Raw genomic sequence first — 25,860 nt, 5'->3', positions numbered from 1 at the left:
AACGGGCTAAACGGAGTGGGAAATCAACCTCAGAAACATATCGAGTCTGCTGCAAACTCTGGGCTTGTTTCTTTCTTTTCATGTGTACGTTTGTGTGTGTAAGCACACATGTTTGTGTCTATGCGGGCCTTAGTTTATTTACCCTTCTTGTTTACTGCCCGAGCATGGGGAAAATGGGATCATTAGCTTGTTGTACCTTGGAAGAAAAACATCTAAAAAAGAGCATGGAAGGAGCAACTCTTAAATGTAGAAAAATGGAAGGCAGTAGTTAGCACTTAGTGGGACTTGTAAAAATGGTCGCTCTTAAATAGCTGAAGAGAGATCCTAAAGGACCTCAGCTGGTACAAAAGAAAGGACAATAAATAGAGTGAGATTGACGCATTGTAACACAAGGTTAAAGTGTCTCTCTCTCTCTCTCTCTCTCTCTCTCTCTCTCTCTCTCTCTCTCTCTCTCTCCCGTCCGTCACCTGTAGTTCTCCGGCGAGGTCCCTGAGAATCGGGTGGGCCTGGTGGTGGCTAACCTGACGGTGATAGATGCCGACCAGCCTCACTCGCCCAACTGGAACGCCGTCTACCGGATCATCGGCGGCGATCCCTCCAACCACTTCTCCATGCGCACCGACCCTGTGTCCAACGACGGCATGGTTACCGTGATGAAGGTAAGGCCACCTGACAGCATGACAACACACAGTTCGATCCGGGGGTTTAAAATGATGAAAGGCACAGCCGTTTCTATTCTGCTATTTTTTCGCTGTTTTTCTGTACCTAACGATAGGGAGACAAATACAAATAGAAGTTTAGCAAGGACAGACCGGTGCCTTTGAAAAGCTGCTAGGATCAATCGGGAGGAGTGTCTGTGGCTGTTTTCAAACAGTATGTTAGACTTCTGCTACAATGGCGGGTGAGGCCATTGGTGCAAATTAGATATTGATTTCTCAATTACAACGGCAATGGTTTTTATGCACTGATAAGGCTTTAGCTGCTCTGGTAAATGGCAGCCACAACAACACGCTGTCTTGTCACAACCTGCTGGTCGTGTTAGACACTAGCAAGACATTGTTTTCCACGCTCGTCTGTTTAACTTTAACAAAATGCAAAATGGGGAATATTGCATTTTCGCCTTTATTTATGTATGAGTGTGTTGTGGTAACCCGCTCCTCAATGTCTCGGGGTTCAAGGTACGTATCACATTTGGAGTCGGGGTTAAGCCGAACTCGGCATTTATTACAATGAACTCTCAAAACAGGGAACACATGCACTATACATAGGGTCTCCGTGAGCCTCTATTCGGATGTGGTCTCGAGCGCTTCCCTCGTGCCACTCGCTCCTGTTCTCTCCTGTCGTCAGCTCTCGTGCTCCTTTTACGATGGCCTCCTGGCCTTCTCCTCCCTCCGGCCAGGTGTCCCCTATCTCGCTGATTGGGGGGAGAGAAGTGATGCTCTCTGTCGCCGGTTAGTGGGTGGCGGCGGTATACGCCGTCCATGACTACACCTCGGACCCAGCCGGGCCGAGGTTTGAGGAGCGGGATGCCACAGTGATGTCAGTAAACAAACAAGGGAAGAGCAGGGTGTGTACCCTGCTCTTCCCTTGTTTGTTTACTGACATCACTATGCTTAAACCTATAACATATTACATTATTTTATGCATCTGACCCTCAGGTCCCCCTCGTATTCTCCCTCCATTTGTCTCAATCTCGCCGTTTAGATCTCCTATACCGCGATAATAATATTCAAAAAACAGCAATAACAGTTACAATACCCCCCCATCCCCCTGCCGCCCACACCATGGCCCCTGAAGCATTGGCATTTTGCTTCTCTTCATTATCTCTAGATGACTGCCTTTTATAATCCATTCCTCCGCGCTAGCGTGCTGATGCAAAACTTCCTTAGCGACCCGTGCAAGGTTGTGAGGAAGCCATATAAAATGGAGGAGGAAGCAGAGGAGCCTCTGGGGAACAAAACAAACACAATGATAAAAAAACAAAGCAACAAACAGAGTAATCTCATCGGAGCAAACAGAGATGCTCCCACGAATTTAGCGGGGGGAATCGTGGCCGGCATGTCGACCGAACGGAATCGGTTTCACCTGACGGCGGGAAAAAAAAACACACACACACACACACACACACACACACACACACACACACACACACACCGGCGTGCTCGCTCTAAAGCCGAGCCGCACAGGAGGTGTGTGTGTTGTTGTTGTTTGGGTTTGTTTACCCGGACCTTCGGCATCTTGCTGGCAGGAGAAACATCAACGCGTCGGGACTGACAAGCCAGCCCCCCCCCGAGGCCCCACCCTGGGATGTGCTTCTGCTCTGTAAACAAGGGCGGAGGTCCTCACCATTACATGTTACCGGCTCTCCAGCATCTCCAGGGAGCGCATGATACTGCTCTCCAGCCTTTACCCAGTGAGAGGGAGCGGTTTTAGATACAGCACACAAACAAGTGTGTGTGTGTGTGTGTGTGGGTGTGGGTGTGTGTGTGTGTGCGTGCCTCTGTGTGTGTTTGTCTGTGTACAAACCGCACGCACCCACTCAGTTGGAATGAGTCATTAAGATATGTAAATCACAGCTTATGATAAACTCAGAGGGTGACACTGTGGGGGGGAGAGAGAGAGAAGGGGGAGGAGTGAACTGAAGTGGATTTAAGAGGATTGAGATGCACAAACAGCGGAGTGTGAGCGAGGCGGGTCGCGATGAATGTAAGAAATAAAGAAACGAAGAGGCGAAGAGGGTGAAGCATTGCTATGGCTGGTGACCGAGTGCAGTGGTTCACATGATGGAGGGATGGAGGTCATCTGGTGTGAACTTGTTCTTCACACCTGCGGACCACTGCAGGGCGTCCCTGTGGCTTCGGTTGGGGGATGCGTGTTGCAGGTCAATCTAAAGCTGCTGTATTGTTGGCAGGGCGTGGATGATGTAGCCTTCAGCATCGTCAGCCTCTTGGGGACCGAGGGTTGGTACATGGGCACGCAGACGTACACACACACGCATGCATTCCAACACACACAGACACTGAACACACATCCCATCAAATGACCTTCATTCTGAGCCTCGTAATTAAAAACGCATGCTAACTAATGCATTGGGTGATGGGCTGCATCATCATAATTTGTTCATAGCATTGATGCAGGCATAACATTTATCATACAGAAGTGCTGGGAAGTCAATATCTTGTGTATGTGCTTGTAAGCCAGCCCATACCAGCCTCACTAGTATAGTCGTAAGCAGCCAATGTGCACGTAATACCTTCAGGCACAAAACATTTTGTTATTTTGTAATAATAATAATAATAATGTATTGTGAGTCCTCCGAGATGTCACTATTGCTTACGCTCAGCCCGCCCAAACCCAACATGGACCATGACTGGCACACATCACTACACTCACACACATATACACACACAGGAACATGCACACACAGATGTTTAATTCCTGAAGTCCTCAGGTGGTGTTTCTTTATGGAGGTGTTTTAATTGTGTTCATTTCAAGGCTGGTTTGTGTAAACATTAATTTGGGATATTTCTATTATTTTATTTTCGTGTCTTATGCTGAAGCATATTATACGATCCAGCTCAACTATAGATTATTAAGAAGCAGAATACTTGGTTCATTATCTTCATTATGATGAGTTTTAACACATTATAACAACCTGTCACTACCATGTTTTGATCTCCACAAGAAGTAGTCGATATCATAACACAACTAAACTTTTTCTAGTTGTTATACTTGTTCAGATATTTTGAAGGGTTTCTGAATTGTTCTCAAAGGGTGAAATTAGAATCGATTCCTGAAGAAGTGCTTCAGATTTGTTTTTCTAACTTGAGTGAAATAAATGTGTCCTCAACTTAATACATTCTCTGAGAGTTAGGAGAGGACTGATGTTTGTATTATCGTATCTGGGAGAAAGTACTCAACGTCGGCTCCATTTTGCTTGTTATCACAAAGATACCTTCCACTCGGCAACACAGCAGACATTTGTGCGGTCCATGCTTTGATCTCCACACACACACACACACACACTCTTTCCTACCTCGCCCCCCCCCCCCTGCAGCCCGTGGACTACGAGATGAATCGGGCCTTCATGCTGACGGTGGTGGTCTCCAACCAGGCCCACCTGGCCAGCGGCATTCAGTCCTCGCTCCAGTCCACCGCCGGGGTCACCATCTCCGTCCAGGACGTCAACGAGCCCCCCTACTTCCCCACCAACCCCAAGAGCATTCGCTTCGAGGAGGGGGTCCCGGCCGGCACCAGCCTCACCACCTTCTCCGCCACCGACCCGGACCGCCTGCAGATGCAGCAGATCATCAGGTACCCGGGGGTCTCCCAGGCTCTACGCGTGGAGCTATCGGTCTGCAGTCCAGCAATGAGGAGGGGACCTTGATCTCCCCCCGTTGTGTACTTCCGTCTTGTGTATAATATCGCAGAACATTCTGCCGCATTAATTCATCCACAAAGCCCCGGCGCCTAGAAGTATTGATGTTCGGACGTCAACGGCCGGGGGCCCCAGAACTTAATTAACCAGTTGGAACCTTGAGTTCCACTCCTCTCCTCATATTTGAATAACCCCACTCGCAGTCGCAATCCTGTACCCGTATCTGTCTGCATGTGTCCCCCCCCGCCCTCTCGTTGGATGTATTCCACGGTTGTAGTGACGAGGGGTCAGAGGTCAGGGGATGTGTCCATATCTTGGCACAGCCCGTCCCGCACTGGGCTTGTGGTGCCAGGTTTATGAGCCAGTGCAGGACTCTTGACTGAGGGGTTAAGAGGGTTAATAGGGAGTGATACCCTCCGGGATAATCAGAGGTGTGTACGTGTGTGTGTGTGCGTGTGTGTATTCTATAGGTAGCCTGGGAATGTGCGCAAACATACACACATACACACACATGCACACACACACACACACACACACACACACACGGCCACACACACACACAGACACACACACACACACATACACACACACACATACACACACACACACACACACACACACACTTATATGGAGTGAAGGAGAGAATGAGGTAGAAAAAAAATAACAGCTGGCCGTCGACCCCAAAGTGCTGAGGCAGCGTTCACTTCACCTGCAGGGTTTTCTCTCTCTCTCTCTCTCTCTCTCTCTCTCTGTCTCTCTGTCTCTCTCGATTCCTCTCTCTGTGTGTGCTAAAGCCTCTGTGGACGTGCAGCAGAAGCCAACCTTTTAGTGTCCAGCTGGCCCCTGGCTCGATCCTGCTGACAACTTGACACTCCTAGTGACTGCATTACGGCACGTTGAAACGCCGCCGCTAATCCGTTAAATCAATCACCCGACGGAAAAACTACCCCCAAGAATACCGCAGCTCGCGTGCAGCGCTGCTGCCGCCGCATGCTAGGCCATGCTAAGTCCTGCCTTCATCACTCACACAGTGGGGCGGTTGTGGGGATACTAAAGTGTAGCGGAGAACCAGTCGTACATTAAAGTTACAGAGTGGAGGGACAAGTGAGACGAGGCCTGGTCTGGGACTGGAAGATGTGTGGGTGGGTATGGGTGACATTAGCACTGCCTAATTTCAGGACCCATATCTAAACAGCACTTTACTCCAGGGAAAAGATCTAAACAAATTTCCCAGCTAATTTCACAGCAAATTAGACTAAATTGGGTGTGCATTATAATTGAAGAAGATGCCAAAGTCACCAGCTGGTGGCTATCTCTCTCTCTCTTTTTTTCTCTCTCTCTCTCTCTCTCTCTCTTGATCTCTCCCTCTCTCTTCCCTCTATCTGTCTCTCTCTGTCTCTCCTTCTCTCTCCTATTCTCTCTGTCTGTCTGTATGTCTTTCTTTCTCTCTCTCTCTCTCTCTCTCTCTCTCTCTCTCTCTCTCTGTCCTTGCCCTTTCCCTATTCCTCATTTAGCGTAGTTTTGTTTTTTCACTTCATGTCCATTACCACATCTAACAGAAAAGCGAATTCCTTCCAAAGACACACAGTATGGTCATGGCTATACACGTTCGAACGCACACTGCATCCAATGTGACACTTGTTCCATGCCTCAAGGCACCCCTTTGAAAATATGTTAATCTCTTTCAAAAGATTATCATCTCTTGGCGCGTTTATTGTGCACAAGGTTTTCCCTGTTGTTAGACGTGAGACTGGAGTTTGTCATTGCAGTTACCTTAAGGCCACCTGGCCATCAGAGTCTGCCCTTCGGCTGGAACAAGTGTCTGTGGAAGCGGAGAGGAAGTCTCTTCCTGATCAGTCTGGCCATGGCTGAGCAGAGAAACAACCTCAATGTAAACTAATGCATTGCTTCTTCCACCGAAACTCCCTCCCCCTAGCCCTGATTGGTCCACAGTCCTTCAGCTCGATGTTCAGCGAGCACCTGAACATCGTTCCTGTTTGGAATCCTCTATGATAACATTATACAGTGTATATTTTTCTAGATGATTGTGGCACAGGTCAGGAGCTTTCAGTATGTAGAGCTGACCCATGAGGTGACATATTGTTGGGTGCTGTATGCCTTGGAAACTATATTGACTATAGATAGGTTGGAGATGAGTTTGTGTCTAGTGTGCTACAGTGAAGCCCAGTAATAGCAGTGAGGCCGACCTTGTGGGGGTGGAGTGTATTCTATAGGCCATCGAGATCCCCTGTGGCAGGTCTAATAAGGACTAATGAGATTGAGCGTGCTACTAATAAAGATTAAGAAGATAAAGATCAACCATCAGTAAAGGTTTGTTGATTCAGAGAAGGTGGTTTTCACCACTTTGGCCCGCTTGCCCTAATGCAGTAGACCCAGCCTTTTAATTCATTTTCCTGTGAAGCAATATGTTTACAATGCACAGCAAAAAGCCTTGACATGCTTATGTATAGCCCAGGTCAAGCCTTTGACAGGTCTATGAAGGCCAGGTACAAAAAAGTTTGATTCTCGAAAAAACTGTTGTAAATCGTTGGACTGCTCTTGGTTGTGTTGAGAATCATGCCTGGACACATATTGCATTAGACAAGTCTGTAAAAACGGAGTTACCCTAGTGAGATTAGCACTGACTGCTTATGGAGCAGATGAGCCAAACATCTGTCCAAAAGTTCCCTAAGTATCTACAACTTTTTTGATGCATGTATTTGCTAAGAGCATCGGGCCCAAAAAGCAGGGCAGATTTGTACTTTTGACTGAGTGTGTCTGGGTTAATTTACGATCCCATTCGGAGCTTCTGACAAAGGGCTGTTCGTCTTCTTAAATGGATGGTGAGGACAAGTGAGGAGGAGAGAGGCGGCAGGGGAGAGATTTAGAGAGAGTTGTAAAAGTCAAACGAGAGAGGGAAAAAATGAAGCCAGTTGATGGTGGTGACGCGGTGGTGCTGGTGGTGGTGGTGGAGGTGGTGCTGGGCTTTTAGGTGTGGCTGAGGTTGTAGCTCATCTGTAGTATCTGGTTTGGACTTGACAGGTGCTCATTGTGAGCTAGTGGGTGTGGAGGAGATGGTGGGGGGGGGCGGGGGTTTGACTGACAGCGGTGTGGAGGCACGTGTGTGACGGAGGTGTAACACGCAGCTATGCAGTTGGGGGGGCCGCTTTCGGAGGAGTGATGTTGTTTGCGCTGTACCTGCTGGCAAACAACGACCAGCAGAGGAAGGGGACAGGGACAGGGAGCGGGGGAGGGCCGTGGGAGGTTCTGGCATAAATGATTACCCGGAGCGCCTTGGCCGCACTCCAGACATACATATGTCATCGTCAGGGTCACGGCTTTGAAAAGGACTGGTCACAACCCCCACACCAGTTTGTTCACCAATATCACCAATCTGGTGAGGAGGATAACCGCCGATCGACCACCATGTCTGTCTGTCTGTCCCGCACCTCGCCCTCCTACACAGACTGACAGACTGACAGGCCCGTTTGTCTGTTGGTCTGTGTGGGAGGACCAGGTGCTGAAAGCCACTGAGAGGAAACACACACACACACACACACACACACACACACACACACACACACACACACACACACACATAAATATACATACACACACAAACAAGATAAATGTGCAACATATCAACTGGACTATTCTTGTTTAAAGAATAAAAAAAGAAAAAACTCTGGGGGTAATCAAACAACAACTGTTTATTTTTCCGAACAAAACGGAAAAAAACAGAAATGGCATGACATTTCATTAAAAAGTATGCCTTAACAGCTGCCAATTGCCCACAGCCATGTTGTTGGCAGTTGGAATCTTTGAAACAAAACCACTACGTGCGCTCTCCCTGCTCCATGGCATCCTTCCATCATCCATCGCAGCAGTAATCCTGGCGTTTAATGCCATCAAAGAATATATCCTCCAGCAAAATATTTTTGGGTAAAAGACAAAAATCGTGTTTGGAAAAAAAATACAAGCAAACAAGATTGAGATCTTCATTCGCTTATCAATGTGTGTAGGCCCAAATGGGTGTACGCACCTATGTGTATACGACCAAATGTGTATATGCCCAAACCAAATGTGTATACATAAAAATGTGTATACGGAAAGATAAGGGGGGGGGGAGGATTGTGTCATCAATGTGCTGAGAACGGGCTGGGGGTGAGGGTGATAACGCCCTTAATGTCTGTGCTACAGGCTGTATCACATCTGCATTGAGGCCTGCTCAGTGGACTTAATTAAAGTGGGCCGGCGGAGCAGAGCCTCCATTTTCGCCTTTTCTGATAAGACGGCTTTCAGCCACTTAATGTGTTCTCATCATACAGAGGACTCTGAGAGCTGAATGGGTCCAGGCACCAGAGAAAGGTGTGGAAATCCTCTTTTTCATTTACAAGTCTCCTCCCTCCGCCTCAGCTTCCTTCTTTTTAATTTACAATTATCTCTCTCTCACACTCACACTCACACGCTCACACATGCTCACAGTCACACTCACGCGCACACACACATGCTCACACACAAACACTCAAACGCACACACACACACACTTGCATGGCAGACACAGTTTCCTGCTCTCTGAACTATTTATTCTCTTGGACTCTCATATCTTCCGCCCCAAAGCACAGAATATTCTGCCCTCTGCTGGTAGGAAAGAGCTTAGCAGTCAATTTCCTCAGCATGCAGCACAAGAGGTATGGAGAGATCATGCTATGGCAACGTTAGCATCCAGTCTAAAGAGCTCAATTACATTCATGTGTGTTATGGATCCACATTACAGGGGCTGTAGGTAAGCTGAAGAGTCAAATATCCCCTCCCTAATAAAAATGGGTAAGAAGGATTCCCTGAACCAATCAGAAAACGGATGCCCTGATTGGTCAGAAATGACCTGGAAGCGGTCTAAAATGTAAACGTCTCTTACTGAGTCAGGCGAAGTCCCCTCACAACAGATATTCTCATGGCGCATTACACTCAAGCAAAGCTGACGGATGACTATGGTATTTCTTGCACAATACACTCAATAAAAGCTCTAAAATCGTACCCACAGCACCTGGAAAGACATGAATGAAAACATCCAATAACAAGTGTCCCCTGTTACTCTTTCGTTTTACCACCCTCTCAGTCTCTCTGTTGGTTGGTCTCTCCCACTTTCTCTCTCTCTCTCTCTCTCTCTCTCTCTCTCTCTCTCTCTCTCTCTCTCTCTCCTCTTTCTCTCTCTCTCTCTCTCTCTCTCTCCCTTTATTATTTCTTTAACCCACCTCCCCACTGTGGTGGATGGCCACCCATATTCTCCATTTCACAGCCAGCCAATCAGATGGGTGTGTCGGGTGTGAGCTCCGTAGACCTCGCTGCGTGTGTGTGTGTGTGTGTGTGTGTGTTTGTCTGTGTGTGTGTGCAGGAATGTCGTCCCTCTGATCTCGTTACCCCGTGCCGCTGCTCAGCCGCGAGTCCCGCAGCGCACCCCGCTGTTGGAAGACTGGCCTCCTGCACTGCGGGGGGCCGGGCAGGGGCCGGGCGGGGGCCGGGCGGGGGCCGGGCGGGGGCCGGGCGCGGGCAGGGAGGGAGGGAGGGAGGATTATATCCTCCCTCCATTTACCCACCCATGCCGTCCCTCGGAGCTATAATTTTCTTGCGGAATCTGTAAAAAATAATAATAAATGTGTAAAAACAAACACACTCAAACACATAAATAAAGACGTTCACCCACACACACACACAAACACAAATACACATTAATAAAGTGATTCACCAACCCAAACACCCACACACATAAATACAGAGGTTCACCCACACACATAAATACAGAGGTTCACCCACACACATAAATACAGAGGTTCACCAACACACATAAATACAGAGGTTCACCCACACACATAAATACAGAGGTTCACCCACACACATAAACACAAACACACACATACACACACATAAGTATAGACGTTTATCCACAAACACACGAACAAACACACACACATAAACACGTGTGTCCTGAACAGCTTGGTTTGAGCCGTCCCGTGACGCATGTGATTGTGGGAAAATAAAAGCGGTGATACGGGTCAGACAGCTTTCAGCTTAGATGGGGCTAAAAGGTATAGCACAGGCAGACACATGTTGCATTACGGGATTACCTGCATGGGTGTTGGGGGGGGGGGATATGAAATCCCAGGCGTGCAGCGGTGGAATGGCCGATGTCACCCCCCCCCCCCGCGGTGGACCGGGTTGCCATTGCAAGGAAATCAAACATCAAGAATGAGATTGAAGCGTGCGAGGCGGCAGGTGTGATGAACTGGGAGATGCAGCAGGAAGGAGGCACCGTTGAGCAGATAAGGAGCCGGGATGACAGAAAATGAAATGTATGACTACAAAAGCACAGGCTACTGAGGAGAGGTGTAATGTGATGCCGGGGAGCTGATAGCGTTGAGGCAGTGACACAGGCGGGCGGAGGCAAATGGATCAGAGGGAGATTGGGGTTAACTCCGGGAGTTGATCCCTTCTCCGCCTTTCTCTCTCTATCTCCTTCCTTTTTGTTCCGTCTATCTCCTCCTCTATCTGTGTCCTGCGGTGACGTCTCTCCGCGCTGCTCCCTGCTACGGTGGTGCTATCAGAGGATCCGCCGCGCGCTCGCACACACACACACACACACACACACACACACACACACACACACACACACACACACACACACACACACGCCACTGTACAGTCACTCACTGCTCACACACATTCCCACGTAGTCGCAGGTACGCACAAAAACAGACACACTCACACACACCGCTGTATAGTCACTCACTGCACACATAGACGCAGGTCCGCACAACAACACAAACACACAAACACACTGATAGTTATGTGTCCATTTCTGTGATAGTGTTGTGCATCAAACTTTTGGATCTATTCTTGAAGCATGAACCTATGGACTGTATTTATATGGAACATACATGGTCAGTAAAATATATCTTTTACATTCCCTCTCTCCCTCTCTCTCTCTCTCTCTCACTCACTCACTCACACACACACACACACACACACACACTTTAACCGCACACCCATACAAGGTTTCAAGTGTTTAACAGAGGAGGTAATTGACTTCAGCGCTTAGAAAATGAGGTGAAATTGACTGTAGGCTGCAGGCACGGAAGGGAAAAGTCAATGAAGAATTAAACTGTTTGAAGGTCAAGCTAGATTTATGAGACTCTTGTGAGCCTCTATAGGTAATGTGCTGGTGGGTGATATGTCAACTGCAAATCTAACAGGAATTGTGAATTATGTGATATGCTAAATGTTTCCTTTATGTTCCTCATTGTTGTTGCTCAGGTACACAAAGCTGAACGACCCCGCGCTGTGGCTGTCCATCAACAGGACCAGTGGTCAGATAGTTACCATAGCAACCCTGGACCGGGAGTCTACCTATGTGAAGAACAACGTGTATGAGGCTACGTTTCTGGCTATAGACAGTGGTGAGTTCTGCTCTTTCTATCGCGTTCAGGCTTCCTGTAGAATGTCACAGAGTGGATTCTTCTTGTTTTTCTTGCCACTGTTATTATTTTGTGTTTTCTTCATGGAGGTGTGTATCCTTCCAAATGTGATATCATACATATTTCATTATACAGCCCAAAGCACACACACCAAATCTACATGGAGCGTTATCACTTTGAAAATAACTGAATACATCTAGGATTGCCCGTGGCCTTAGTTTATGAAGTATAATTTATGAATCGCTGTCACTGTCAAGCTTTGATCTGCAATAATGTCCAATGTGTGCAAGGGTTCTAACCCAGGGCCAGTCATTTAAAACGTATTTCTGTGGAAACAAAATGGTTGGTGTAGTTTTCATATGTGGATGGTACCAGACGTGAACAGGGTGCAAAGGATATCATCCAGAGTCTAAGTAAACACTAAGAGCAAGCAAACACTAACACCTACAACAACAGAGTTCACCACCTCCAAACACAGTACAAATCACAACAGTGTGACTACTAATCTAGCTATCAGTGATGAATCACATTACTTAGTTCTCAGCAGGGGCAAGGATTGCATTTGTCAGACGTTTCAGCTTAGTTTTTGTTGGAAAACATTTTGCTGTGATACAATGCAGTCCGTGTTTATCGTATGTACATAAATAGATCTATAGTAAATATGTATCAGTAAGGATACAGTATTAGAGACGCGCTATGAGTCTCAGTGAATCATTGGCATACTTGGTTTATGTTTGGTTGTAACTTTATACATTAGCATAGCATTCATACCTTTCCACAGCTTCATTTTTCATACTTGATGCCGATGTATTGAATAATGTCACTGATTGTTACTTTTAACTGATTCATCAATCTTGTGGTTGGTGTGGCTTTTTCCGCTGACCAAGCAAATATCACACACACACACACACACACACACACACACACACACACACACACACACACACGTTCGCGCGCACACAACGCACCCACACACAAAAACACAAACTTAGAGGACACGGCCTCCTCTCCTTCATCATTTTTCATCTTTATCTTTGAGTTTGGATTTGAAAACGCCGTACTCAGCTAAACATACAATGTTTTTCCCCATGGTTTAAAATTAGTTAAATGTTGCTAAAGAACAAATAGATTTGCAACTTTTCAGAAGCTTTGGGTATTTTTTTGGTCATCATCTGTTCATTTCTGATTAAGGTATTCCGCGATGGGCACAGCTACTCTAACACCGTGATGCATTTAATTATTTTCTCCCCTCCTTCTCTCCCTCCCTCTTTTCTCCTCTACTCTGATCTCCTTTCCTCTCATCTTCTTCTCCTCTCCTCTCCTCCCTTCTCTTCTCTTCCCTTCTCCCCTCTTTTCTTACCTCCTCCTCTCCTGTTTTCTTACCTTTTCCTCTCCTCTTTTCTTACCTTCTCCTCTCCTCTTTTCTCCTCTAATCTTCTCCCGTCCTCTCCTTTGCTCTCCTCTCTATCCCTCCTTCCCCTCTACTCCTCTCCCCTCCACTCCTCTTTGATTCACTCCGGTCTATCACAATGACCGTGGTCTGTGCTGTTTGTTCTCCGAGACAACTGAAGAAGGCGGGCACCACCCTAATCGCGGCAAACAAACAGGCTATTTATTTGCCAAGTGGGTAAAGATGCAGGAAGTGCTGCCCATCCCCAAGTTACCACATTAGTGACGCGCAGCGTAGCCACCTTAAGTTAAGGAGTTAAGGCCTTGAGTTAGGCTCTTTGAAAGGGGCTTTTTATTTTTCATAGCTGCCTAATCACATGGGTGTTTATCATTGGGTTTGCGTTTTACCACGTGCTTAAAACGATGTGAACTACAGTGCAAACCACGAATAGGAGACCGTAATGCATTGCTTACTGTGTTATTTTCCTGAAGAAAACCTGTCGAGCCGGGTGGCCAACAGAGTTATCGCATCTCTCTCCTCACCCAAAGCTTTTGTTCTCCCCAGCCTTTAACTCATCATCCATTATCCTTCTGAATAATCTGGCTCCCATGTCAGAATGTCCCATGTACTATTCCCAACACATCCTTTGAACACTATTCAAAGGATGTGTTGGGAATAGTATTCACAGGAAAACAACCCTGTGAATACTATTAACAGGATACTTTACCGGTCAGGACCTCAGGTGAACCTTAGTACCTATTCAATAAATAGGTACTCTGGTGCATTTAGAAAGCAAGCGAGGAGGATGGAGATCGCCACAATGTGAGCTTCTGCTAGTAATGCGTCTCTCATGTTCCAGTGGGCTGTTAGTCGACTGAGCTCTCGGGAAACGACTCAAATACTTTAATGTGGCAGATTTTAGCAGAGATGTGTCACCAGAAGTTGAATAAGGATGTTGAATGCGCATTGGTATGTGTGTGTGCGTGCCTGCTTGTTTTCTTGTGTGTGTGTCTGTGTGTGTTTGTGTGTGTGTGCATGCTTCTTTTCTTTTGTGTGTGTGTGTGTTTGTCTGTGTAGGTGTATGTGTGCGTGTGTGTGTAGGTGTATGTGTGTGTGTCCTGGTGTGGGTAATCATTGTGTATCCATTGGACTATGTGGGAGTTATGGAGTGTCAGCCATGAAAATGTGAGAGGGATTACAGTGTGACGTGCCATGGTGTTGAGACACAGAGTGGAGAGAGATATGGGATGGGGCGAGATAGAGAGAGAGAGCGAGAGAGAGTGAGCGAGCGATGGTAACGGGGGGCCAGAAGGACGGTGAGATATAAACTCATATTTCATTCCATTTTATTCTTTTTTATGTTTTTTGCGCAAAGCCATATCTGTCGGTCTTTGACCCATCTGACACACCGTTTTCCGATCTATTGTTTCTCCACCTTCTTCAAAGGACATACGGTAAGCCTACTGCAAGGGCTTTTTACTCATGCTGCAAAATCTCTGTACCCACATCAAAAAAAAATAAGGGAGGGAAGTTAATACAAATCCTTTTGAAGAATTTACACAAACATAATTATTTATTTAGCTGGATGAAGCCCCACATAATTCTCCTATCAGCAACGGCAGGCTGCTTCCAAATGTCCCCTATAAATGGTTGGGATTAACGAACCAAGTGAACAGGGAAGCCCTTTAGTGTGTTTGCATTTATGTGTGTGTCTGTGCCTGTGTGGGCATGTCTTCCACTATGGGCTGATAAAGGCATCTACTACTCAGCGTTACTTATATGTGTATATCTTAATACATGGCAGGTATTTTTATTCAGCCCCTCTGTTGTGTCCAATTTAAAGCTTAGCAATCTAATACATTTTAGAATAACATTGCCAGAGTACCACCCCCATCTTTTATCTCAACCTCCCCTCCTCCTCTCTCTCTCTCTCTCTCTCTCTCTCTCTCTCTCTCTCTCTCTCTCTCTCTCTCTCTCTCTCTCTCTCTCTCTTCTCTTTGTCAAATGTCTTGCTTCACTGCCAGGTTTAATTGGCAGATCTGTCGGCTTTGCATAAATCGCTGTACACTACGTAGGCCTTATCCCCACCTAGAGCTAGGTTCCTGGGGCTGGAGCCCTCCAACTATTGGCTTAGTCAGTGGGGCGTGGCAGGGAAATGGGTCCTAATTGGACACCGCCAGAATTCCTTGGTCGTTGACACACGCTTTGATAAACAGCTCAGCCTGCTGAGGACTCACTCCTCTCTCATTGCCATTTATGTACTTTGGATTTTTCCTTTTGTGAGTGAGACCCAAACACACACATACACACACACACACACACACACACACACACACACACACAGATTTTAATATTTTGGAGAATGTTTGGGTCTTTAATATGTTCGTGTAAGTGTGAGCGCATACGCAATAGAATGAAACACTACGCTGATTATAGTACATTGATGTCGCAATCACAAAGGCGGTAGTGCGGACAGATGGGGTTTCACTTCGAAAAAACATCTCAGATTACAATTTGTGTTTGTGTGTTTCATGATGTAACAGTTGCTTTGTGTGTGTGTGTGTTTGTGTGCGTGTGTACTCATGTGTGCATGCATGTGTGTTTGCATGTGTGTGTGTGTCTGTGTCGGTGTGTGTGTGTGCATGTGTTTGTGCGTGTGCGCTTGTCTATTAGTGCATGGACACACTCACACAGGCGCAGGTATAAATGTGCATCTCACGCTTTGTAAATACAGAGTGACAGTGTGAGTGTTGTGTTGGTGTGCGATGGGCAGGGAGGTCGTGCACAACACAGCTGTCAGAAGCCGTTCCATCAGCAGTGCATAAAGGTGTTGCAGGCGTGCAGCTCTCCTTCAGAAAACCCTTTTCATCAACTGAGAGAATGTCAACTCTTGACCTCACAGTGGGGCCCCTCGTTCACTCAGGGGCCCACGCTGCATTCAGCTCGTTGCCTCGTTCTCACCTCTCATCCCTCTATGATTGGCCTTTCCCTTTGTCTCTGTCCATCTCTACCCCTGTCTCCACTCCTATCAATTATCCCCATTGGTCTCCCTATCTATTTTTTAGCAAGAAAGACTGTGCACGCACGCACGCACACACACACACACACCACTTATGGTGCAAGAACAAACTCTTTCTCCACCCTGCTCATAACAACCCAACTCACACACACACACACACACATGCTAACAACACACCCCTGCCCTCCCCTCCCACTCGCAAACACTCCCAAACACACACACACACACACAATCTCAGGGTATGCCTGCTCATGGCCACACAACAAACACACACACACACACACACACTCACTCTCACACACACACACACACACACACACATTGTCACAACATCTCCTTGCTCGCACCACCCATCCACACACACACACACACACACGCACACAATCTCAGGGTATGCCTGCTCGTGGCCACACAACAAACACACACACACACACACACACACACACACACACACACACACACACATTGTCACAACATCTCCTTGCTCGCACCACCCATCCACACACACACACACACACGCACACAATCTCAGGGTATGCCTGCTCGTGGCCACACAACAAACACACACACACACACACACACACACACACACATAGTCACAACATCTCCTTGCTCGCACCACCCATCCACACACACACACACACACACACACACACACACACACACACACACACAAACATCCGCACACACTTACCTTCCTCTCTCCCACCCTCCTGCTCAGACTCCTTGGCCAAACACACACACTAACTCCCTCCCCCACCTCCCTCTCACCCCACCCCCAGGTTCTCCCCCGGCCCAACACACACGCTAACCTCTCTCTGCCCCCCTTCCACCCCTCCAGGGTCTCCCCCGGCCAGCGCCACCGGCACCCTGCAGATCTACCTCAACGACATCAACGACAACCCGCCGGTGCTGGTGCCCCGCGAGGCCCAGCTGTGCGAGCGCGTCAACAGGAACACCAACGGCGTCAACATCACGGCGGCCGACGCCGACACGGACCCCAACGCCGGGCCCTTCGTCTTCGAGCTGCCCAACTACCCGCCCAGCATCAGACGCAACTGGACCATCTCTCGCATCAGCGGTGAGGAGGAGGGGGCGGGGGCGGAGGAGACCTGCAGCAGCGGATGGAACGCACTGCGTTATGCTGTGTCCTTGCCCTGCGCTGTACGACATCCAACCCTAACCGCTCCCGACGAGCTGGCTGTCGCCTCTCATGGTTGACACCGCCGTCGGGACGTGACTGGGTGCATGGATGGGTGAATATTTGCGCTTTCAGTGGCCACTGGTTAGAAAAGCGCAGTATAAATGCAAGCCGTTTACCATTTACATTGTGTTTACCTCCATCCACCTCCGTCGTTCAGGAAATTTGTATGCTTTTGTTCATGTTTTGATACATATTGAAAATGATGATACTATTTTGACATTAGGTAAATGTTTGAAGTGGCCAAGGTAAAAGCATTCGTTTTGTTATTCAGTTGTTCATTATTTATGAATAATTGTTTGGAATTTGTATTAGTTATTATCAATCATTATTATTTATTCATGTATTCGTTGTGGAAATGTTGCTCTGAACAGTTGTTTGACTTGAAATCCCTCCGTCTCTCTCTCTCTCTCTCTCTCTCTCCCTCTCTCTCACTATCTCTCTCTCTCTTGCCCTGTTGCTCTCTCTCTCTCTCTCTCTCTCTCTCTCTCTCTCTCTCTCCCTCTCCCTATCTCTCTCTCTCTCTTGCCCTGTTGCTCTCTCTCTCTCTCTCTCTCTCTCTCTCTCTCTCTCTCTCTCTCTCTCTCTCTCACTCCCTCTTCCTCTCTCTCGCTCTCTCTCTCTCTCTCTCTCCCCCTATCTCTCTCTCTCTCTTGCCCTGTTGCTCTCTCTCTCTCTCTCTCACTCCCTCTTCCTCTCTCTCTCTCTCTCCCTCTTTCTCTCCCTATCTCTCTCTCTCTTGCCCTGTTGCTCTCTCTCTCTCTCTCACTCCCTCTTCCTCTCTCTCTCTCCCCCTCTTTCTCTCCCTATCTCTCTCTCTCTCTCTTGCCCTGTTGCTCTCTCTCTCTCTCTCTCTCTCTCTCTCTCCCTCTCCCTCTCCCTCTCTCTATCTCTCTCTCTCTCTTGCCCTGGTGCTCTCTCTCTCTCCCTCCCTCTCTCCCTCTCTCTCCCCCTCTCTCTTTCCCTCCCTCTCACAGGGGACTACGCCCGCCTGGGCCTGCGCTACCAGGTGTACCTGGAGTCGGGAGTGTACGAGGTCCCCATCGTGGTGTCCGACTCGGGGAACCCTCCGTTGTCCAACCGCTCCGTCATCAAGGTGAAGGTGTGTCCGTGCGACCGCAGCGGAGACTGCACCACGCTGGGGGCCGTGGCGGCCGCAGGCCTGGGCACCGGCGCCATCATCTCCATCCTGGTCTGCATCATCATCCTGCTGTGTGAGTACCGGGGGGGCCGCTGGTTGGTGTCTGGATGTGGTGGTCTCTGACTCCGAAGCTGCATGCACATAAGCCTTGTCAGACCATCCGGATGTTCATGTCGTGTGATCAGCAGTGAATCAGTCTGGCCTTGGCTGGGCGGCGATTGATTTTCACATATTGCCACAGCCTTCGTTGTTTCAAAAGTTCGGCCAATCCAAGCGGCGCTTGCGCTTTCTTCAGTCACACGAGAAAACATATTGTAATCTGAGAAAGGCCTTCTGTGCCGATTTCTGTTTCGTCTTTTAAAATCATTATTTAGTCTTTGTCAAATAAAAGCAGCTTTGATTGCTACACTTTCCTGCGCTTGCTGCCATCGTTTATTGCTATTTGACAGACTGCAGCATTCCTTTTTCTTGGGGAACAGAAACCCAAGCGATGAGTGGTTCTATTTAAAATGTTTAGAAAAGGCTTTCAAAGGGATCGAGGTCAGACTGATCTGCAGAGAGAAACGAAAAGTGAACTTGTAAGACAAGGATGGTCTCACTAAGGAAGGGTTGTGGTGTCAGAAAGCATTTTCCAGTCCTGCATGATGGCATCCTTGAGCGAGATGTCCCCTGACCCCCCTTACTTGCTCCTGACAAAAGTGTACTGCAGATTTGGATAAAAGCGAAGTGACTCTTGGGTTCCCACACATTAAAGTAAAGTTCAAGGGGTAGTTCAGAATTCTGGACATAGGGCCTGATTCCCAAGTTAGCCTTGGTGTACTATATCATTGGAGACAGTTTTCAACACATTTCATTCAGTCCTTCTAGTTGCAGAGTTCGCTCGTGCTAGGCTAGCGCACGGCAACGGGCAATGCTAGCCTGCTAATAAAAAAGTCTTACCCACTCCACAGTACACCCGGGGTAAATCAATTATAAAGCCAGACTATAGATGTAAATGTCTGTGTTGATAGAATAATGTTAGAAATAAAACTAACCTTGCATCGCATGAATCATCGCATTTTGAGGGACTACTTTCTCAGCAGCAGCGGAATTTAACCTAGGTATCAGTCCGCCGCTGCCGTAGCCTACTACCAGGAATATAACACTGCTGCTGAGACACAGCAAGTCCCTCAAAATGAAATGCAATGCAAGGTTGGTTTTGGATTTCTAACATTACTCTCAACGCAGACATTTACATCGACCATCCAGCGTTATAGTTGATTTGCCTCGTTTTATTAGTAGGCGAGCATTGCTCGTCGCCGTGCGCTAGCCTAGCACAAGCAAATTCTGCAACTTGAAGGACTGATTCAAATGTGTTAAACTGTCTCCAATGATAAAGAACACCAAGGCTAACTTGGGAATCAGGCCCTATGTCCAAAATTCCCAACTACCCCTTTAAGGTGTCTTTCAATGGAAATGACCAAAAAAGCCCTGATGAAACACTGAAGGACTCCAAGGGGACAGCAATGAGCCTAATGGGTTCCTAAAGGTTTCCATGGTGATGCCACATAGACAGTTTAGCAAAAGGATAGAAATGATGATGCCAAATCCAAAACCACGACTCTGTATAATCCCACACAACTGTGAATGCGCGTAACACACGGCACATATCAGAACTGGGCTCCATAGCTCAAGTCAAACCGAAAAACATGATGTACTAACCAGGTGACTCACCAAAAACACACACAGGAATGGAGGGGAGGAAAACCAAACCTTAAAATGTCCATTCTAATCATAACAATAACTAAATAGCTAAATCACTTAAAGGGAAGAATAGTCTTTTCACACACACCCACCTCTCCTTTGAACCTCCCTCTATCTTTCTATGGTATTTATTGCCGCTACTTTCCAGCACATACATAAATGTCTAGATAAATCGAATATAGGTTTCTCACACATGGGCTTATCCAAGAGGCCGTTGCTCTCTGTGATGGTCCTGTCTCCCTGCAGCACAGTATGAAGAGAGGATCATGAAACATTCACCAGAAATACATAAACATGTGCATTGCATTTTGTATTATGGATGTAGTCCTTGGCTGGTGGGTTCACACCAAGTTATCTTTGTTTCCTATAAGGGAAAAGTGATGATGTAGATCTTGGAATGCATTATGCAGCTGGGCGACTCCGATGCCGTAGCTTGATGTGCTCATGAACTTTTGAAAAACTATTATGATTTTATGGACAGATAGACACAAATAGATGCTTTCCAGCTTCCCCTGCGTGTGTGTCATTAAACCACTGATATTTTCAGCATAGATTCCCAAAGGGGCATTCTTGAAACTTCACTATTTTATTTAAAACATATGCGTAAGCTTTTCTTTCTTCCAATTCCTAATTCAATAGCATGATATATAGTCAGTTATGAAAATATGAGATACTGACTTCCAAAGTAGTGTAAATTCTCTAGGTCGGCCATGTTGTTAATGTCAAAAGACAGAAGAAGCTGCTTGTCTTTTTTCAGATTCTAGCTAATACTTTCTAACCATTTCTTCATTGAAAGTCCATGAAATGATTAGCATGTTGACTCCTCCATCCCCCAATGCTGCCCCTCCCATGCCAATGTTGATCCCTCCCACATACACACTGGCTCCTCCCACAGCCACTTTAATCCCTCCGCTCCCCACCAAATCTGTGATATTTGACGCACAACACGGTGTTGCCAATGGCTTAAAAAGCGGCCTGTTCAGAGTTCAAATCAAAACAGAATTTGTAGCCCTTAAGGATTCCAGCGGCACAGACAGAATAACACACAGTGAAGCCTGAATGGCGTCCACAAGACCTGGGCGTGGGCTCTGTCGGGGGGGTCTCGGTGAGGTCCCGCCTAGTGACCGGCGCGTTGTGTCGTGTGTGGCAGGCATGGTGCTGCTGTTCGTGGTGTGGATGAAGCGCAGGGAGCGAGAGAGGCAGACCAAGCAGCTGCTCATCGACCCAGAGGACGACGTCAGGGACAACATCCTGAAGTACGACGAGGAGGGCGGGGGGGAGGAGGACCAGGTGAGACCCCAACACCCACACACAAACACATGCAAACGCGTCAACGCTGCACATGCACACACACATATAAAACACTGTACACGAAACCCATAAACACTGTACATAAACACGCATGTACAGTAAAATACACACACACACACACACACACACACACACACACACACACACACACACACACACACACACATTCAAACTACATACACGCACACACAAATAAATATAAACATGCATACAGTTCACTAAATCTACACACTCATAAATAAACATGTATGTACCATACACACTACATACACACAAACAAACACACACACACAAAACATACCTTTCACATACACATGACACAGACTGCCCACCTGTGCAGCAGTTACATCTCTCTCTCTCTCTCTCTCTCTCTCTCTCTCTCTCTCTCTCCCGCCCGCCCCGGCTCCAGGACTATGACCTCAGCCAGCTGCAGCAACCCGACTCCCTGGAGCACATCATCAGCAAGCCCCCGGGGGTCCGCCGGGTGGACGAACGCCCCATCGTCCCCGAGTCCCAGTACCCCATCCGGCACGTCCTGCCCCACCCTGGAGACATAGGGGACTTCATCCACGAGGTACGCCCACAAACAAACACCAGCCACACAAACATACACACACCCCAGAGCGGAGCGGTCCTCTGAGATGATTGTCTTGTCATCGTCCTGATGGGATTCCCGCCTCTGCGGAGCTCCATGAATGGTACCTTGTGTTTGAAGGGCGATGTATAAATAAACTTGCCTTCCAGAGAACAAGGGCGTGTCCGCAAGACACTGGCTTACGACTTGCGTATGCAAGCGATAACAGGATTTCTTTCTTTTTATTTTTTTTTCCGCAGATTCAAGCTTCATGAACAAAATTCGGGGAGCCACTGCTCTAAAGCCACTCAGGAATATCTAAATATATAAGAGTGAAATCTGAAGTCCTTCTGCTTTTGGAATGCAGTCCCATGTTGTGTTATTTGCTCAATCCTTGAAGGCGTGAACTCGACTTGATGTGATGTCTGGACCACAGCAGGGGAAAGGCTGGTCCATGTTGTTGCAGCAGTGTGAAAACACTCCTGTCGGGGCTTTCGGTGTCGGGCCTGGGGAGTGGCAGATCTCGATGGTAACCTCCCAGTGGTTCCAGCTCGAACATGAGCTGAGGGTAGCGGTGCTTTCAAGTCTGCTGGACGGTTGGGAGGGTGCATCTTGAAAAGGACGGTTGTTGCAGCAACTGTTCTGTGTTATGGCTCAGCTTGGTGAGAGCATAACCCTTTAGGGCACAGTCCTCATTCACCCCAGTGCTCTTCACTGCCTTTTTCTGGATGACTTCCAGCTGCCTAAGAGTGGTTTGAGAAGCATTTATTCGAGCAAGTCAGGAGTACTCCATGATGCTCCTGACCTGGGGTTGGTAGACGTTGACTCTGCCTCTAGGATCAAGCTTGCTGGCCACCTTCCGCAATGCTCAGACACGTAGTATCGTAGTATACGTTGTCCAGGTCTGCAGGTATTAGACTGTTTTCCGAGGGGTATTCTGTTAATGCACTGTTCTAGTACCTCCATCTGCTGACTGAGCTTGATTGAAGTGTTCCCAGAGAAGTGAGCTGATGGATTTCTTTTTGTGGACAGGATCATTGCCTTACACTTGCTGGGCTCTAGAGTGAAATCCAAGCATCAGCTTGGATGTTATCATCTGTTATGAGTGTGAAGAAGGCGGAATCTCCCACATAGAGAAATGTGTTATCCCCCTTGTCCACAAGATTATCTATGAAATTGTAGAATAATGATGGCTCTATGATAAAGTGACATGGAACGGTACTTTGATGGTTCTGAGTTTGAGTCTCTCTTGTGGATCGGGGTCACTCTGGCAGTCTTCCATGTTTTTGTACCCATTCTACCAAGGGTACCCGGGTACAAAGCCAACCAGATCCATCGTAGCCATCTGTCATTAGAGTCTTCCTTTGTTGCCGTCTTGCCCCCTATCCTTTTTGCTTTCCATTGATCTCCTCGTTAATGAGATTAAACATGATGGAATGCTACTCAATTTGGTATGCAGGTAGACACAACAGGCAAGTTCAATTGAACCTGACAGCTGCTGTGCCATGTATGCTTGTACTACACACACACACGCACACGCATACAAACACACACACACACACACACACATACACGCACACAAGTCAGTACGCACACACACACAAACACACACCCTCACACACGCAGTTATACGTAGATATGCGCACACATGCAACGCATACACACACTCAGACAGGTACGCACAGGTACACACTCTGCAATGTTGGCACATTCATGCGAGGAAATGCTGATTGACAGAATCATGAAAACACGTTCACACTCGAGAAGTGATGGCAGCTGTTCAGCTTTGATCCGTCTATCCCCGATTTCCACTCTCCCACTCTCTTTACATTCCTCTCTCTCTTTCTCCTTCGCTCTCTCTCTCTCTACCCTTCTCTCTTACAACCACCAACAAGCACATGGTTCTCCTGGCACCTATCTTACCCCTGGAGGCTGAGCCATGTCGGACTTCCTATCTCCCACGGTGGAGAGAGGGAGAGGATGTAGTGGTCCAACCTCGATTATGCTTCAAATGAAGGGTTTTCTATGCCAAGACGGGAGGTGTTGGCGATGGAGGGAAATGTTGAGCCTGGTGTGTTCATCCACCAGAATAACAATGCAATCATCCATGGCTGAGAGAAAATGACAGGAAATGCCTGGTGGACGCTCAACTTGAAGCAGTGCAGTGTAAAATGTTCCCACAAAAAATGTAAAATGTCGGGTAGAGCGCGTACCATATAGGCTCAGTTCTGATCGCAGAGACCCGGGTTCGAATCAAGCCCGTGGTCCTTTGCTGCATGTCTTCCCCTCTATCTCCCATTTCTTCCTATCTATCTCACTCTATATTTAAGTGCAAAAATGTAATTTAATAAAAATGTATCAAAAAATGTATCAAATGTAAAATGTCAATTTTTTTTTATTTCCTTTGTTCCTCGTCCAGCGTTATATCCTCGCACTTTTATTTTCTTAAATCCATCTCTCTTCTAATTTCTGCTGTGTAACCGCCCAGCTCAGCTCAAGATTACCATTACTATTATGCCTATGCATGTGAACCAATAATAACGCAGTATAACCCCCCCCCGGCTGCAGGGTCTGCGGGCGGCGGACAACGACCCCACGGCGCCCCCCTACGACTCCCTGCTGGTGTTTGACTACGAGGGCAGCGGCTCCACGGCGGGCTCCGTCAGCTCCCTCAACTCCTCCAGCTCCGGGGACCAGGACTACGACTACCTCAACGACTGGGGCCCGCGCTTCAAGAAGCTGGCCGACATGTACGGCGGAGGGGACGAGGATTAAAGCGAGACACAAACACAAAAGACGAAACGGCAACGGAATTGAACGACCACGCTCGAGTGCGCACTTCGACGCCGGGAAGGGGGTGGGGTCGAGGGAGGGAGGGAGGGGGGATGGAGGGGGGGAAGAAAAGAACGTGTGCAACGAAACACACGCACACACAAAGAAACACAGACGCGTGCACCCACCTCACGCATTACCACTCCACACACTTGTTTCATAGTCGCTGGGCTGCCAAGCTCCTCCTTTCCCGACTGAGGCAAGGTCCGAACGAGGCTCTTGGATGAACACAACGCAACCACGCCGGCGGATTGACTTGATCACCGACCAATCACATTTGGCCCGTGGTTGTCCGTTTGTTTTCTGGTGAGGCTCCGCCCTCTAAACTGTCCTGAGGCTTAAACTGAGGCTCTAAACTCCTTGGTATGTCACCTGGTGTGGTTCACACTATTGGTTTTATTTTTCGATTATAATTATATTTCGACTTATTGATGTACGTTGCAGGTTCATAACTTTATCATATTCTTTCAGTAGGTTTTGCCTTTTTTTCGTTTGTATGCACCTTTACTCATCTTTTCCCCATGTACCTTGTGAGAGTTCACCTGTAACGCGCTGGTTGATCTCTGCCATGAAGGCCCCTGCTTTCCCTCACTGCCCGTTAGGGGGGGGGTTGGACGGAGATAGGGGCAAAGTAAACACAGAACAAATGTAAATTTCCCTTCCCACACGGAAGGCGGTGGATTATTCTGTGGGTGAGCTGGAGGTCCTGAGAAGAGAAGCACTGGTGTGTATGAAGTGCCTTCAGTGGTGCGCATCTGGTAGACTCTCCGCCGTCTCAGGATTGTCCCTTGATCCCTGA

The 25,860-nt window shown here is 47.7% G+C and overlaps 1 protein-coding gene across 1 annotated transcript in view; it reads left to right on the top strand.

Annotated features, from left to right (window-relative positions):
- The window catches only part of LOC307079863 (cadherin-4-like), a gene marked incomplete at both ends in the record, with an annotated part of 41,093 nt that extends 16,089 nt beyond the window's left edge, over positions 1–25,004 (top strand). The window contains 8 exon segments of the mRNA XM_079742368.1: positions 474–659; positions 4,058–4,314; positions 11,690–11,832; positions 17,101–17,340; positions 18,438–18,674; positions 21,495–21,634; positions 22,065–22,229; positions 24,798–25,004. Coding sequence (XP_079598494.1) covers positions 474–659; positions 4,058–4,314; positions 11,690–11,832; positions 17,101–17,340; positions 18,438–18,674; positions 21,495–21,634; positions 22,065–22,229; positions 24,798–25,004 — 1,575 coding nt within the window.
- Between the last annotated feature and the right edge of the window lie 856 nt (positions 25,005–25,860).

This window comes from Pollachius pollachius (assembly GCF_949987615.1).
Source record: "Pollachius pollachius genome assembly, chromosome: 8".
Classification (NCBI taxonomy): Eukaryota; Metazoa; Chordata; class Actinopteri; order Gadiformes; family Gadidae; genus Pollachius; species Pollachius pollachius.
Note: the sequence above shows the minus strand (reverse complement) of the source record. Positions and strands in the feature narration are given on the sequence as shown.